This window comes from Caenorhabditis remanei, chromosome X (assembly GCF_010183535.1).
Source record: "Caenorhabditis remanei strain PX506 chromosome X, whole genome shotgun sequence".
Classification (NCBI taxonomy): Eukaryota; Metazoa; Nematoda; class Chromadorea; order Rhabditida; family Rhabditidae; genus Caenorhabditis; species Caenorhabditis remanei.
In genome coordinates this window covers 3,044,856-3,062,383 of record NC_071333.1, presented here as the reverse complement: position 1 = coordinate 3,062,383, position 17,528 = coordinate 3,044,856, and the positions used below count along the sequence as shown (strand labels likewise).

General features: G+C 35.6%; 5 protein-coding genes across 5 annotated transcripts; 3 read left to right on the top strand and 2 right to left on the bottom strand.

Annotated features, from left to right (window-relative positions):
- Positions 1–702: 702 nt before the first annotated feature.
- GCK72_022591 (uncharacterized protein) lies at positions 703–3,655 on the top strand (the record flags this gene model as incomplete). Its single annotated transcript, XM_053734919.1, has 7 exons — positions 703–765; positions 823–906; positions 1,179–1,400; positions 1,924–2,097; positions 2,170–2,328; positions 3,237–3,404; positions 3,452–3,655. 7 exons carry the CDS (start codon positions 703–705, stop codon positions 3,653–3,655), a joined length of 1,074 nt encoding a protein of 357 aa, XP_053578485.1.
- Positions 3,656–7,039: 3,384 nt separating this feature from the next.
- Positions 7,040–9,690, top strand: GCK72_022590 (uncharacterized protein; the record flags this gene model as incomplete). The annotated part of the gene is made up of 5 exons (XM_003095460.2): positions 7,040–7,185; positions 8,059–8,224; positions 8,276–8,500; positions 8,549–8,675; positions 9,560–9,690. 5 exons carry the CDS (start codon positions 7,040–7,042, stop codon positions 9,688–9,690), a joined length of 795 nt encoding a protein of 264 aa, XP_003095508.2.
- Positions 9,691–11,875: 2,185 nt separating this feature from the next.
- Positions 11,876–13,039, top strand: GCK72_022589 (uncharacterized protein; the record flags this gene model as incomplete). The annotated part of the gene is made up of 3 exons (XM_053734918.1): positions 11,876–11,955; positions 12,120–12,819; positions 12,872–13,039. The coding sequence occupies 3 exons, from the start codon at positions 11,876–11,878 to the stop codon at positions 13,037–13,039; spliced, it is 948 nt and encodes a 315-aa protein (XP_053578484.1).
- A 1,021-nt stretch (positions 13,040–14,060) lies between these two features.
- Positions 14,061–14,435, bottom strand: GCK72_022588 (uncharacterized protein; the record flags this gene model as incomplete). Its single annotated transcript, XM_053734917.1, has 3 exons — positions 14,061–14,119; positions 14,165–14,313; positions 14,359–14,435. 3 exons carry the CDS (start codon positions 14,433–14,435, stop codon positions 14,061–14,063), a joined length of 285 nt encoding a protein of 94 aa, XP_053578483.1.
- Positions 14,436–14,457: 22 nt separating this feature from the next.
- GCK72_022587 (uncharacterized protein) lies at positions 14,458–15,136 on the bottom strand (the record flags this gene model as incomplete). The annotated part of the gene is made up of 3 exons (XM_053734916.1): positions 14,458–14,625; positions 14,682–14,789; positions 14,996–15,136. 3 exons carry the CDS (start codon positions 15,134–15,136, stop codon positions 14,458–14,460), a joined length of 417 nt encoding a protein of 138 aa, XP_053578482.1.
- Between the last annotated feature and the right edge of the window lie 2,392 nt (positions 15,137–17,528).

The window sequence follows — 17,528 nt, the reverse complement described above, 5'->3', positions numbered from 1 at the left end:
ACGGCCTGTTGGCAGCTAGTATCGCATTTCTTCTTTTCCTCTTCTCCAATTCACATGTCTCCTTTTTTCTTTATCTCTTGTCTACTAACTCACTTTAATTGCGTTCTACCTTGCTTTTCCAATGACCCTCGGTCATTCATCTTATCGTGGTGTACCGAAATGTTTTCGTCGTCGAGTTTCTCGTTCTCAATTCTTTTTTTCTTATCATTAAAGAGTTCTTGACTTTATCTCGTTTAGAACCTTGTAAGAAAATTAAGTTTAGACTTTTTCGTTTTTCCTTCTTTCATAACTTTTTCCGTTTGATTTTCTGCTGGTTTTTTTTGTGTTTTTTCTTTCTTACTTGAAAAAAAAACTGATGGACTGAACACAAAATTGTCGTATTTTGCATTTTTCAATTGAAAATGTTTTTTTTCATAAGTGTACAAGGGTAACTCTTATTACCACACAATTTCAATTTTTAGCATTCTGTGTTAGTGAAATGTGATGCTCAACTTTTGTAGTTGACTGCAAAAAATTGTCAACTACAAAAATAGAGCTTTACTTTCGTTTTATGTGCACCATAGACATTGAAGTCATAGAACTATCAGTAATATCCTGGCACACTCTCCAATTCAAACAATTTCATTTTTTTCAAAAAACAGTCTATTATGTTTTACCCGAGATTGTGCTTCATGATCATTACAATCTCTTATTTTTCAGAGCATGAGCACTGAAGACATCTGTTCATTTGGATTTGTGTGCGAATTGAGGGATGATATAGCAAAAGTGAGTAAATTGACCGAAACCGGTTGATATACAGAGATCTTATTCATGAAATTTCAGATTTACACGATTGAGAATGGAATAGTTGAGATTCAAAACACTGAAGAGTTGGAACTAGGCACCTGGTGCGAATTTGCTAGTAATGTAAGTGTTTTCATGGTTTTGGTCTGACTTGCAAAATCACGCCAAGGGCCGATAAAAAATTTTCCGGCCTGAATTTAAAAAGTTTGAACAATTTTTTCAAAATTTTTGAATGTTTTTGGAAGTTTTATCAAAAACAAGAAAAAACTCTTTTGTACGATATTCAAAATCATTGTCGAAAATTCGATTTTTTGCAAAAAATTCAAACCCGGGCCGACCGGCCCGTAGCAAGTCTGCTTCTGGAAAACTTTGGTTTACGAAACTAAAAGTTTTAGGAAATTGAGAGATGTATGAATTTCAAAAACGAAAAATGTGAAGTTTGGGTGGAGGATGAAGAAGTTTTTGTAAAAGTCTTGGCAATTGGTCCCAATGACTTTGCTCTTCCAAAGGACATAAGAATCAAATATAAATATGCTGTATGGTCGCCATTTCTCAAGTTTTTGGACGATGAAGAGAATCTCTTCAAGGACAATATTAGAGGAGGAGACGTGGTCGAGGTGAGATTTTAGGTTAGAGAAAGAAGATGATGGTCCAAAAAGAATCGTTTCCTGACTGTATCCTTAATGAAAGCTAGAATCATTGCTTTTCTGAAGTTGAAAAATTATAAAAATTGAAATATTATTTAAAGCTTTCTAGATTTCTAAAATTCTTTATATATATTTAAATAATCACTAAAAAACTGTTTTTCGGCTCATCGTCAAGTATACAAGTTTCTGTTCAAGATTGTGGAGCTCGTCGCCGAAAACCCAGCGGGCTATACGGCTTACGTTTTTGTTCCGGTAACACTTTTGATTTAAAAGCGTCTGACGGAATTTTTTTTCTAACTTGCAGCCTTGGACCCTTGAATATATGGGAAGAAATATGACAAAAGCTGCGTTCCCGAAACCAAACCAGATCGTACGTTTTTCATCAAATACTAAAAACATAAACGGTTTAAAATAGAAATTGTTTTATTTCAGGCATCCAATCAACTTCTTCTCAGCAGTGAACAAGGTTTCCACATTGGTGTTTGTATTAAAGCTAGATGTATTAAAGCCATCAAGCGGAAGCAAAGAGTTCTGCTCCTATCTGTTCTGCCCTGCAGTTGGACTTGTTCGGTGGGTTATAACAGAATTGGAGAACACCCCAACGCCTTCTTCATCAAAACCGGCCCAATACAATGTAGAAGACGACATGTGCAAAGCCGACAAACGTGTAAGTTCCAATTTTGAATTTTTCTTCCTGTTTAAGTTTTCTGATTTATTTCTAAGAATCTAAATTTCTTAGCTTGGCTCCTGGGTGTCATTCAAATTAACAGAAGCAAAGAAATTTGGAAAAGCCAAGGATTCCATGGGGGTGAAAGCATTACTAAGAACAACGGCTACGCAGGCCAAAGAGGTGCAAAACCCTCCAAGAGAGACAAAAGTCGTGAACGGAGAAATTGAGGTAAGAAAGTGAAAGTTTGAAACAAACATCACCGGTTGAAAATATATCAAATGGATTTAACTATTTTTATTTGTAAATTTCCAACTTTGAGAGGTAGTCATGGTAAAACTGATTTTCCGTAACAAGGGAAGTTTCTGAAGACGCGGTTTTCAAACAATCTGTAAATTTGGTTATAGGTACTTTCGACTACATTTCTGCCATCAAAACCGGATAATTGTTTCAGCGAGCCGAGTTATGCGCTCTCACCGTTTTCATATGGTTAAGCTTGTTCATATGGAATTTCAATTCGCCCGCATATATGTCACCGCACGGTTTCATATCTGTCTCCCAACGGTTGACCTGTGCTCGTATGTTGGAAAAATGAGAACATTTTTTCCGATAGTATTGCCTATTTGAAATCCCATGTGAAAAAGCTTAACCATATGAATAGTTTGAAAGCTAATAACTCTGCTTTCTATAATATTTGGCCAGTTTTGATGGCAGAAATGAACTTCCCGTAGTTAAAAATGTCAATAACCAAATTTATAGACCTCTTGAAAGTTTTCCCCAGTAAGATCAAAAGTATTTTTTTGTAGTTGACAACTTTTTTGTACGAGTGCTCCATAAAAGTAATATATTGAAATGCAAATGAAAATAATCACATCATGTTCACTATTCGAAAATCACACTATTTTCATGGAAATGAACTAATTTGATAAGGAGAATTTTCTTCAATATGTAATTAGCTAGGGAGCGTCCGTACAACAAAGTTGTTAACTACAAAATTGGAGCTCTACATTAGATCTGTATAAAAATTGATCTGTGAGACATTTTATGACCCCCATAAGACAAATCCAATTGAAAAAGCCAAAGTATGATATATTTTTGTACGCCACTATTAGTCTACCTAAAATGCTTGCTCTTTTCAGATTGAAACCAGTTTCCTCTTTAATAAAAACATGCTAGAATTCGAAGGAAGCCGCTTAATTGGTGACTGGCGTGTCAGACACCAGCAACTAAAGAAGGATGCCCATTTTTGGGACGTCTACTTGGGACGAGTGGAAGTGTACTTAGACACCTCGCGCTTAATTATTGAGGTATGGGATTCTTTGCGTTTCAGTTGATAAACGACTGAATATTTTAGACAATCGAGGCTCACCGAAACAACTTAGATCCTGAGGAGGCAAAAAAACTTGAGAATGAAGCCATTGTTGTCTCTATCACTGCAATCGTTGATATAAATCATTTACAAAACTTCGAGAAGTACCCAGATCGAGGATTTTTTACTGCCAAGGTCGTCGACACCATCTGTTATCTCAATGGTGGAAAAATCATCTATAAGAAATAAGGGATTCGGCTTCCCACTTTTTTCTTTCTTGCTACCATTTTGCAATGTTTCTACTGTATATTTTTGATAATTTTTCTTACATTTAAACATGAATTTTCCAATTTGAAATTCGGCTTGTCTTTAACATTGTAAGTAAATATATAAAGGCGTGGAAATGAAAGGTTTTCTCATTCCCAAATTTATTATCTTCTTTCGTTTTGCTTACCCGCTTGGCCAGCTCATCCCTACTTACTATTTTCGTACACAAGGTTCACTCAACGAACCAAAAATTCAAAATTACTTTATTCTTACCATACTTCGAAATTACTGACCACACACCAACTTATTCATCTCTGTGAGAAAAGCTTGCTGTCAAAACTTTTGAGACGGTCCGAGCCTTAACAGCTGAAGAAGTTCCCGTCTCCATATAAGAAAGGACAAGTGGAATTTTTTGCTTTAAGTTATCTTGATATCAATTTTTTAAATAGTTTTCCACAGGGAATCCTTCCGAAGGATTTTGCAGACATTTTTATATTTTGTATGACATTTTTGATTCAACACTTACAAAAAGAACTATGAAAATAAGAAGTCACCGTTTTCAAAGTTCATATAGCTAAAGTACACATGAGTGCAGAGAAGTGCATTGAATGATAAAACATGTTTGTACTTTTTAATGCAATTCTGTGAGAAAATGGCTGATGACAGCACCATTACACATTGTTGGATTTGATTTTTTCCATTTAAAATTTTTCAAAACTAGTGTTCCTTCTAACCCCTTTCGCTTAGAAACAATATTTTCTCTGGGCCCTCCAATCTACTTTGGATGAGCTCACATCTATGAATTCCCTAGGCGAACGTTTCCATACGAGAAGAAACCATATAACACAAAAAAGTGAAAAAGGTGTCTTTGGCACGTTTTTCTAAAAAAAAATTCCGTATTTGAAACTGCTAAAAGGAATTTTAGCTTCATCCATTCAGTTTTGGTTTTTATGAGGTACAAACTAAATCATAGTCCCTGGTAAGTTTTTTGCGCTTGCAAGTTAATTTTCTCTGAACCAAACAAAACTATTTACTTTTTATTGGAACTGTCGGCGGTCCTCAAAACAGCAATTTAAAGCAATGATTGCAATTCTCCCACATTATTTCTACTGGCCACATTATTATATTTCTACTGGCCAACCGTTCTGTTTGTATTATTACCAAATTCAACATTAGATGTCACCAATGATTGAGAAAGAAGACAAACTTAAAAATCATAGCGTTCTGACAAAAATAGCGTACTAGCCAGAACGTTATACTAATTTTACGCAACTATAAATGTAGCACTAATTAAAAAATTTTGAAAATAAAAATTTTGATTTGTTTTCTTATTGTACTTCTCCCTTCATTTAGATGTACCGTATTTGCATTCGAATAAATTGATGTTTTCGACTCTTTCTTTTGTTCCACTTCAGTTTTGATTGTTTGTTATCTGACTCTCTGATGTTATGTTCACTTTTGCTTTTTTATTATTTATATCATTTATTTCAATCAGAATTTCAAACAAGAACATATTCCGAAAATCGCATTACTCATTTCCTTTCCTTTTTGCTCCTTTATGGTTTCTATCTCCTTTAAAAGAGTGTCCTTAACTAATTACATATTACTAATCGTTGAAGCCATAAGACGTTTTGTGACTTCATCAATTTGCGGTTTTTCATGTTGCCAGTATAAAGGTTACACGTGATAAGGATTATCAGAATTGTGAGAATCGAAAAACGAGGAAATAAATCGAGAGGATTAATGAAAACCTGAGTAGATGGGATTAAGAATAGTCATTCTCGGTGAAAGACGACCGATATTGAAATCGTAGGAAAAATAGGTTGATTCTTTAGTTTTTTTCGTATTTTTTCATGATTTCAGTGTCCCTGTTGTTCAGAATTTCGAGTTTCTGACATTTGGACGGTTATTGTAGTCGTGTGCTCATTTCTTTTAAATTGGTCACACTCATTTTGTTCAAAATTGTTTATTTCTTATTACCAGACTTGTCGAAAATTGGACCGAACTCTTTCTTGTCGAAAACTATTTATGTTTTGAAAATTCAAAAATTCAATTTTTTTCAAAATGTGTTTTGATTTTGACCCGTGACAGTGACCAGTCTGCTCATTACCGAATCCAATCAGGAATACATAGCACAAATAACTTTCCCTGGAGCACAATCCTCCTTCGCAAACAAGTCCCACCTGTTTCTCACACTAAACCCTTTTACACAAATACCTAGGATCACATTTTTGACATATTGGTATCAATATGACACGGATTTCATTGTCAAGGATGATGAACAGATTTTTCATGACTATGCCGACAACGACGTTGTCATGTTGAAACAATGGGCATTTGCAATAAGATGATGAGCAGGTGGAGAAACGAGGGATGTGGGATTATTTGGTTCACACTGCCCGTCTCAATGCGGGAATGTGGATTAATGTTTCTCGACGTTCTGACTTGAGGAGTTTTAATATGTGTGACCACAGCTAGTTTTAATTGTGAGAACTGTTGTCATATTTCCAGCTTGTTCAATTGATTGATTTTTTATATTTTTTGACATTCTCATTCTTTACCTACTTGTCAAGGTACGTCCCGGGAAGGCCGGAATCCCAGGGCCGGGTCTTAAAATTTTTTTGAAGGCCCGGCGTCCAAAAAAATACAATTTTTGGCATTTTTTCAATTTTTTATCTGATGCTGAATGATAGTCAAAAAATTCACTTTTTCGCCAAAAATTCGAAAAAATCTTGAATTTTGAATTTTGGCGCCACTTACGACAATTATGATTCTTTTCTCATTTTTCTTCGACCAATATTGTAGTACATGTTCTCAGTCACTTGTGGTCCTTGCCAGAATACGATCCGCCCCTTTTTGGCAACGTCTAGTGAGAGGGCACAACCAGTTGTCACGAAAGCGTTTTCATTTGTTCCTCCCTTATTTGTTACTCTACGCTTCCTCAAATGAGTCTTGTCTCATGAAATGAAGCCTCAAAACACATCTCACACTTTTTTGTACTTTGACGTAATCATTTGTTATCCCCTGTAGGGTTTCTTATCTATGTTGGTTGATATGAACTTTATTGTTTTGCACTTTTTCTGCATGAAAGTAATCTTATGGGATGCGCGAGGTGGAAATCGGTAAGCTATCACAAAAGAGGGATTATTATAATCTGTGGCATCTCGGTGGCAGCAGCTCGTATCCATTAGCCTCATCCTTTTCATATTTTCTTGGCAAAATTCTTCTCCTTTTGTCTTCTTCTTCTTCTTTTCATTCAATTCACACACAATCATCACTTGGCTTCTTTTCAGGCTCGATTTAATCTGCTCATCGGAGACCACGCCCCTTGTGGCCCCTTCGAGACCTTCCTGCCTCCCACGTGTAATGACCGCCAACTTCTACACCACTTTTCCAGCTCTGAATTGCACTGCCTATCCACAGTTTTTCACCAGTGCCTCTTCGTCAATTGTCAACACGACCATTCCGACTTCTAGCCCACAGACCGCAGTCACGTTGGCGACTCATAATTAGTAAGTGATTGGCTTATTAAAAGGATAGAAGGGATTAGAATATATTAGAAAGTGGATCATACAGATCTAAAAGAACGAATTAAGTTAAGCTGAATAACTTTGGAATAACATGAGAAAAGTAACAACTATTTATTCAAACATACTTTTTTGTTAATATTATTCCCATTTTTCAGTAAATTCGGTACTCCCAGTGTAGTTTTGTAGAATTGGAAGAAAAATACTTACAAAAGAGCAACAGACTAACAAACTTTAATCTTTCAAGTTTCTTTGATTTAACAATTTGTTGTTCGGCTAATCCTGCACTAATCACAGGGTAGTGCTAACTAAACCATTCTTTAAAATCTTTTGTCGGCGGTCGCAAGTCGGATACATTACCGCTCAAAACGTTATGAACTTAGGATGTTTTCAGTGGAGAATGGTCAACTTTAATAGTGTATTTTGGCATCACTTGCTTGTCCGTCAAATTTTATTTAGCATGAGTTAGATAGAGCAAAAATAGTACATATTTTTTGTAGTTGACCATTTTTTTGTGGGCACACTACCATGAATGTTACAGGTAATCAAAGTTATTTATCCCTGGAATCGACTAATTTTAATGCATATTAGCGAAATTTTGAAGTTTTTCATTTTGACAACCTGTAACTTTTAAGATAGGGCACCTACGAAAAATTGGTCAACTACAATTCTCTTCTCTGTCTTGTCCATACAAAAAAAAATTCGTCGGACAATGAGGTGACACCGAATTACATTGTCAAAATTGAAAGTTAATACCTTTTTGAGCGGTACTATAGTTCATCGCAATTCATCTCTCCAGCCATATTAGTTATCGCCAAATTCAAACAATAAAACTTCTGCCTATTGATACTTTTTCAGCAATGACGGCCGCCGTGCTGGTCGTCGTGAACGTACTTCTTTCACCCGTTCCCAACTAGACATTCTTGAGAAAGTCTTCGAGGAAACACAGTACCCCGATGTTAGCAGAAGAGAAGCCTTGGCTAAGGCAATCAATATTCCAGAGGGTCGTCTTCAAGTTATCACGGTATATAATTACTCAACTGGTTACGGTTAGCAAACATTTATAACATTTCAGGTTTGGTTCAAAAACCGGCGTGCCAAAGAGCGAAACAATAAAAGGCTGGATGGTGTCTATGAAAACGAACCCACTCACTATAGATCCCGAAACACTGGAAGAAATTCTTCTTGTAGCTCATCCATCGGTTCACCTCATGTTGAAACAAAACCGGATCCGAAGACTTTGGTGCTTCATCTTCCAGGCACACCAGAATTCGATGCACACACTGCAGCTAAACATGAGGTATCAGTTTTAACAAGAAGTTTTGAGTTTTAATCATACTGTTTGCAGGCAAACTCATTGGTTTTGAGCCTTCAACAACATCAACAATTGCAACAACAGATCAAGAATGAGTTGGATGGCAAACAGCCTAAACACGAAGCTACACAACCTCTACTACCACAAGCTCAACCTGCAGGTTTGTGGGTTTGAAAGAAACAACTCTTCAGAGACTTGAGATTAGTGACTAATCATTATTCTAATTTCAAAGTGCACCGGATTGAAAATTTTCGGTTTCATCCCGCTTCACATTGGTGCCTCTCTTGAGATTATCTGATCTCCAGTTCAACTTTTTTCATCCGAGACGAATCATTTCAAAACAAAAGGGCTTTGTAGATCAAACAATGAATTTTCTTTGTTTGTAACTGATGACACTCCAAAGACTTTTCTAATCCCAGATGTGTCCTTTATTCATCAATTCACAGTTCATTTTGCCTCCTAGCAGAATACATAATTGTTTCTTACATGGGAAGTCTTTGGAGACGCGGCTTTCAAACGATCTATTAATTTTGTCAAAATTTGGTACTTTCGACTACGGGAAGTCCATTTCTGCCATCAAAACCGTCTAAATGTCTTTGCGAGTCGAGTTATGAGCGCTCAAAGTTTTCATATGGTTAAACTTTTTCATGTAGAACTCCAAACGGGCTGCATGTTTGCAACCGTGCGGTTTCATTTGTGTTCCCCAGGCGTTTACTTGTGCTCGTACAATACGTTAAAAAAGGAAACCATCTTTGCGTATACTATTAACCGATTTGGAACTCCATGTGAAAAATCAAAATCATTCGAAAAATTTCAGAGCTCATATCTCAGCTCGCAGTGACATTTAGCAAGTTTTGACTGCAGAAATATACTACCCGTAATCGAAGGTACCTATAACAAACTTTATACATAGTTTGTTTGCTGTTCTGAAAAAAATAGTTCAATTCAGTCGAGGTTTTACGACAATCTAACCACAAAAATGATTCAAAAACTTACATAATCTTTTTGAAACACATTTTCTGACAATAACACATACCTTTTCAGCCTGGACATACGCGGCCGCTGCCCCATACGCCTACCCATACAATGGTTACTTCCCACCTACCTTCTATTATCAATATGGTGGTGACTACACCCCAAATAACGCCGCCTACTGTGAGGGATCCCAGATTTAACGAATTCCATGTTTATAATCTGTTGTGTGTTGTTCACGATCTCCATTTTCTTTTTAGAAGTCATTTATGATTCTCCGTTTTTCATTCCTCGAAATTCTCATTGCCGTATGCTATCATTGTTGTATTGACTTTGAATAGAATATTTTTGTTTTGAAGTTTATTTTTTCGCAAAAATGGAAAAAGTGCTATAAGAAAATAATAGAGAAAAAACCGAAAAAGTGATTGCGTGAGGTACTTTCAATGATCACTTGGAGACACTATTTGTCTACCAGAAGTCGGCAAAACGGAAAAGGTTATTGGCTAAGGTGGCGTAATCCTCTTGAGAAACACCCACTTCATTACGAGACACCTTTCTCCAACACCTTCCGACAAGGCTTTGTTTAATGAGCAGTATTGTTGAGGGGACACGTTCGTTGGGAAGATGGGGAAGTTGAACAAAGGGGTTTTCATTTCACAGGAAGTGTGTGAACCAATGTCTTAGAAGAAGAGAGGTTTCATCAAATTTTAAAAATGGGTTCAAAATTTTCTTTGGATAATGTTGAGCACTTCAAATAAAGATAGGCTCTGAAACCACTGAATTTTCCAAAACGACCAAATTCAAATTTGCAGACAAAAAAAATAACAGATAGCACATATTGCACATGAAATTCCATACTACTTATAATGAGAACTATCTTGACCAGATTTTTCAAAAACTTCAGAAAACTCCCACCAATTTTAGCTAATTTGCGTGGAAATCCAGTGCATGCAGTGTGCGTCCGTACGTTCACAATGTTACTTTACCACGGACATTCCCCAGCAATCCGCCGTCCTCGTTCATAGTCAAGGGAAAATGAACCTTTTCTCAATTAGAATCTCGTTTTTGAAGATCTTGAAGATGGTTTAATTTTACATAGTCTGGGTTATTCACGTCCGAAGAAAACGTTTTTCCCTTAATTCATTTGCCGGAAAAAGCGGCGAAAAACGGAAAAAACTCTTTTTTCCGGTAAATGAGCCGAGGAAAAAAACATTTTCCCGGAGGTGAATGACCCCCATTATTTTGGTATTAAAATTTTAAAAATGAGCTAATTTATGTACATTTAGGACGGAAATAAGAAAGCTGTGAACAATTTTCACTTGCACTGAAATAAAAGGTAAGAAAATTTATAAATATTGTTAATACTGACTGTAAAATACATTAGTTCCTATTAAATGGTCCTAATATACAAACAATTTTTCTAACAGTAAAGCCATCGGCCAGCTACAATTGCAATTACACAGGCATACAGTAATGACCATAATTCTAACAACTTTGGTCGTTTTCTGTTGAAATTGTCCAACTTTGAGAGGGTGTCACGGTTATTTTGATTGTCACACACAGTAAAGTTTTGATGAATTATGCAGATCAAAAAACAAAATTAATGAATTGCTAGAATTTTGAGATTTTTTTTCTAAATCTTGGAATTCCGGTATTTTGAAATCCTGGAATCTAGGAGACTTTAATTTTAGAATTTCAGAGACTTGGAGACTTAAAAAATCTAGAATACAAGTAATCCAGAATTTCAGAGTATTATGGAATTTGGAAGCATAGAATGTCCGAATTCAGATTCTCAGAAATCCAGTAATTCAAAATTCTGGAATCCGGATGTCTCAGAATTTCCAATTTTAAGAATATAGGAAAAAAAAAATATAAATATTTATAGCCGTCTTGAAAGTTTGATTTTTTGATATTCATTTCAAATTCGGATATCTTGTCAGCTTTATTGTGAAATAAATCTGATTTCGGAACTTCATGACTTTCTCTCACTGGTATGTCACCTAGTTTCAAGTAGTCTGGTCTGAGTTTCACGGTTTGGAGTATGTCCAGTTTTGGAATGTCACAGTGGCACAGTTTCAGAACACACACACAGTTGTGAACTCACATTCCTTCTCACAACATCACATTATTTTCACAATTTCCGCTTCTTTTCCCATTCCCTGTTTCCCAATTACCTACAAATCTTGTCATTACACACCTTCTCCTCTTCTTCTCCCCCCTTTCCCTTATTCAAATTTCCCTCCACTTTTTGTCCAGCAGAGCGCGTTCGCTGCATTGTATTGATATTTTGATATTTCTTTTTTCTCACATGATTTTTCTCACCTTTTCTTGTTTTCTTTTTGGTTTTTTCCGGAGCTCAGACCGATTTTTTGTTATTTCAGGTAAAAAATGACTTCTGAAAGTCCTCTGATCCACTTGCCGGAGGTCGCGATGCGCCATATTTTGGAAAAATGCGATTTTCAGGCGGTGTGAGTTGGTTTTCTCGTGAAAAAATAAAAATTTTAAAGCCGTGACGTTCTGAAAGTATGCCATTCTAAGTCTGAGACATTTCGAAATTCTGAAACTAAAAAAAACTGTGAAAATTGGAAGCTGGGAATCTTCTAATTTTTTTTTCCAACCACTTTTCTTTCAGCCAATCCCTGCGCAAGACCTCTCCAATTCTTCGCAGATTCATCACGGAAAACCCACCAAAATCTATCATCTCAAAACTTTTCTTGGGTGTCCACAACAAGACAATCTCCCTAAAAGTGGCCTACAAGGGCGCCAACTCCGTCGACGACGACAGTCAACTCCACGTGGAGTATCGACATTGCAAACACGGGTGCACGGTGCATCTGGTGAAGTCGTTGACGGAAAAGACTGAAAAAGTGCTCCTCGGTGAGAGCTATGTGGAAGTATTCAACGGCGACTTCATCTCGCTTTTCGGCTATCACGGAGGCGAGAGCCTCGATCAATTGTTTGTGGACTCCGGAGAGGGTCAAACATTGTCAATGATTACTGAGAAAATTATGAATAAGATCGCGGAGAAGCTCACACCGGCGTTGAAAGTTAAGAAAGTGCATATAATCTCTTCTGATGAGGAGAAAATCTTGAAAATGCTTGATAAACTCGAGCCGGATTACTTGGAGGAGCTGATTCTGGAGTCACGAACGGTAACGTACAATGTGAAGTGGAACAAGATCGCGGAGCGGTTGAACGAAAAGTGCTGGAAGAATCTGAAGACTTTGGAGGCTGCAGGGGTGTTGGATGTCAAAATTGAAGAATTTTTTCACTTTAATCAACTGAAAATGTCATCGTTACATGGGATGATTGACATCATTCAGCTGGAGAATGTAAGTAATTTTCAGAGGTTTTGAGTTTCTTAAAATGCTTGTTTCGTTTCAGTACTTCAAACAAGATTATGCCAAGCGAAACAAAAACTTCAGCATGATCTACCCCCTGTTGGCTCGCCCTATAGGTCGGACCCAACGAGAGCGAGGAAAGGGTATTGCATGCTGGCGGACCCTCGCCTCATCCTACTCATTGAATACTATTTTGACCGTGTCGATATGAAGTTCATCAAGCCGTCGGAGGTGCCCTGGGGAGAACTTTCTTGGTAAAATGCTTTTGGAATCTTGCATTATTATTTTTTTAGATAAACTATAAAAACACCTCTTAAAAGTGTATTGTGGTCAGTTATGATATTTTGATATCATAATGTATGCATTTCGAGTAGTTTTACACTTCAAGAATTTTTTTAAAATTCGGTGCTCAACCCGCTTAACGCGAGTGCCGGAAAGTTTGGTCCGTGTGACTGTTCTAGAAATTTCAGCTAAGTGTGTTTTTCCAGAACGGCTGCTGTTTCTCATGTCATTTTTGATAGTTTTTCGTTTTTTATATCAATATTTGTTGTATTCTAATGAATTTATTAAAGAATACAACAAAAAATTATCGAAAAACCGTCAAAATTAAAGAAATCAACGCGGCCAAAGACAAATTTCTAGGCCACCGCTCGTTTTCAGCGGGTTGTACACCGAATAAAAAAAATTCTCGAATTTTAAAATTGCCAAAACGCATACATTATGATAAAAAATATTATAACTGACCACAATACACCTTTAATTACTCTAAGTAATAATTATCTTTGTTTTTGTGATCATAATTGTGTGTTTACATCTCCCATTTACCCGTTCTCGGTGATTTTTCGCTGTTAAACCCTAAATTTTCGCTTTACTTTTCTCTGCGTCTCTCCATTTACCCCACTTTCTTTTTTGACACTAATCCCCTTCATTTTCCCATCCAAATCCTTTTACATGACATCAACTTTTTATTTTCAAATAAAATGCGTGTGCTCGAGCAAGTGAGTGGGGTTTGGGTAACCATAGAAACGGGAGGACACACAAAATGATGCAATACGCATAAGATATATAAGTTGAGGGACCGGGGAAGAAAGTAGAACCGCAGCCCGTTTTTTACCAGAAAAAAAAGAGAAGTCGGAATTGATATTTTCAAAACGACAAATTTGAGGAAAAATTTTTCTAGTTCACAGAAAAAGTGGACAACCTAGTAAGATTGGTTAATTTACTCATATAGATTAATGTTGTTTTTTTGTTTTCTTTGTCCTCACGACAGTTGGTGTCGTTGATGAATTGTCTGAAACAAAAAATACAAAACTTAAGTTTTCTAAATTAAACTCACGGAAGAAATTATTCAGCAAACATGCCGATTTTGTCAATAAGAAGAATCCGAAGAACGCCAAAATGTAACTGATCACAAAGTGCTCAATAGCAAAAAGTGTTAGGATTGGGTATAGCCAGTAACCATCGAAATATCTGACATAGCCAATTCTGAAAATATATATGTTGGGAATCATTGAAATAAGTTGAACATACACGATAAAGTAGATGAAAACCAGTGCAGCCGATAATATCCAACAAGTGATATTTTTGGGGGCAGTTCTGCAACTCATAAAATTGAAAATGTTTCAATTTTCAAAAAAATGCATGCCTTTTATGAAAGTAACTATCCAGCAAGATATAGACGATTGGGTATGTGTGAGTGATGTGATTCAACCACCAGGGTATGAGTTTTGCAATCCAATCAGGCATCACCAGAGCTGGGTCGATTGCATAGAGACCCCAGAATAATCCACATGTGACCTGAATATCAAAATCAGGTGATTTTGATTTTTTTCAGTTTTCAATAATAAACTCACAATTCCAACTGGGAAGATTGAAGTGAAATGCATAAAATCGGCGATTCTTTTCAGTCTATCGAATTTGTAGCCCATAACTACTATCACAGAGTAAAAAACGTCGAGAACCTGCAAGGATGTAATTATAGAATAAAAAAATAACAATATAAAAAATTCGAAAGTTTTTGAGTGTTTGGTTTTTGAGTGTCATGCTTCAAATTTTCGGTGGATGTTTTTTTTTTCAAAAAAGTAAAAGATTTTACGATGAATGCACAAAAAACGCCAAAATCACTTGGAAACAAAATATGCACAGTGAAATTTAAAAAATAACTTACAAAATTCAAATTTGTCAGCATGACAAGTTTATAAATGTACCAATGATGACCAAGTCTCGGTTGCTGTTGAACGTCAAACCATAGAGAAGTCACCCAAATTATAGAAAATGTTGAAAATAAGGCGAAAGAGATATATGTCATTATTCTGAAATGAAAGTTTAACTAAACTCATGTAAAACACATAAAATAAGAATGGAAATGTACAGGTAATATAAGAAAGTAGAATCGTCACAGTTGAACGGAAATTTTTGAGCATGTTCAGTTTTAAACTGCTTCCAGTTGTTGTCAGTTTAGAAATTCATCGATTTAGGCAACTTATTTTTTTTTCAAATTCAAAATATTATAAATTTTGTCTGATAAATAATAGTACTAAAGCAATTTCAAAACAATTCATATTGAAAATAGCGAGAGAATCATAGGAAAAGGGAACAACTAGCCACACCGATTCAGAAAAGAAGAGAGACGAGGTGACCAATACGGACGACATGACCTAAATATGAATAAAAACGAGAAAGCAATTATATCACGGTATAGAATAAGGGGGGAAAAGTATTATTGGCAAACACTAGTTATGCATGGAAAAAAGAATATGATTTTCTTGGAAATGTTTGTTTTCATCGTACTTTTAATATTGTTTTTGAAAATATAATAATTCGAGGGAATCTTTTTGTTAAAAAATACAGACTCCCCAAGTCGAATTATTTCAAATGTTATTTCTTAATGTAAGGTGTTGCTATTTTCCTCTCCTTGTTCTGTGGTTGAAAAAGTTTGGAAAGTAAAACAAGAGGCGGAAAGGTTATTTATTTGTTTGAATCGAAGAATTGAAATAATTCGACTTGGGGAGTCTGTATTTTTTAACAAAAAGATTCCCTCGAATTATTATATTTTTAAAAACAATATTAAAAGAACGAAGTACATTCCATGTTAGACGCAGCAAACAAAAGAGAACAAATGACGGAAACAAGAAATATCCCTCCTCGCTCATCCTCTTCTCTTCCTATCTTTACACTGTCCGTGGCCTTGACATCGACATTTGTGCCTCCTTTCCTTTTTTCTTCACTTTTTTTTTGATTCGTGTGTTCAATTGGATCAAGTTTTAATTTTTAATTTTCTTATTCACAATCGGTTATTTTCTTGTTTCCAGTGCGCAAATTTATCTTTTTTGAAGTTTTTAAGTCGGTTTTATATAGATTTTTTGGTTTTTAAAGTTTCTTGTGAATTTATTGTTTCAGAATAAGCTATGCCAATTTTAAGAATTGACATAGTAACATGACTGCTTAAAAATTTTGAACCATTGAATCTTGGCTAGTTTTGAAACTACCAATATATTTTCAACTAACAAAATTTCAAAGGGACAGCGGAGCTTATTTTGTTAGTTGAGAATGTTTTGATGTATTTTTTAGGACCCGAGTTATTTCGTGAGTTCCGTTGAGTTCTGTCATTTTAAGTTTTGTGATTTTCTATTGAAAATTGTGAGATTGCCTGGTGGAATCATATTGAAATTCACTTTTAAGGTGAATTTTTGCTTTTTTAATGCTTTTTTCATCAGAAAATAGGCAAAAAATTCATCCTTTTTGCTGTGCCAAGTATCAATTTTGCAAAATATATATTTATTTTTGAGCTCACAACTTTTTGGCCTGTTGTCTTTTAAGAAATGCTCTGCTGAACATAATTTTATAAACATTATGTACTAAAATTGCTCATTTTAAAGCAGTAGACACTTCAGTGAACAATTACTTTTTGAGAAGGCTTTTGGCGAAAAATATTAGCAACTACAAAAATAAAATTCATGTTCTGTAGAATATCCTCCAAAAAGATTTATGGAAAAATAAATTATCCTAACTTCTGGGTGAGGGTTCAAATTTTTTCACATCAGAAAAATATCAAACGGTATGTATAAGTATATTTCAGTAAAAATGTAAAAATGATTACCTAATTAGTTTTGCAAACAAATCTGTACAAATTTGACTTATTTGATGGGGTTATTCAGGTTATGTAAAAATGTATTTTATTACATATTTTCCTCATTTATTTTCCTCATTTACAATCGCCGAGAAACTGTTTTTACAAATCGCAGTTTATCGTCAGTCTAACAGCGTTTTTTCCCATTTTTTGCATTTTTCGACTTGTCTATGTAGAAAAACCGTCAAAAAGAGGGGTAGAAATGTAGAAAAATGGAAGAAAAACATGATAAAAATACAATTTTCACCGTTTGTGAATAAAGTAAAATATATATGTAATAAAATATATTTTTACATTATCTTAATAACCCATAAGTTAGGTATGTCGGAACATTTTCTTTCTTAATACCTATCATATAACAATTATGTTGAAACCACCCTCTCTCTCCCCCTTTTCTCTTCTCCCCCCCTCCTGCCTTCCGTCCAAAATGTCTCCACGCTACACTATACTCCTTCCCCCATTTTCCCATCCTATTGACTCTTTTTCTCCCTCGTGTCTCTTCATTCTCCCGTACTCTCTCCCCGTCTTTTTGCCCTCGCAGCGCCTGTTCATCAAAACAACCTTCCCCCCA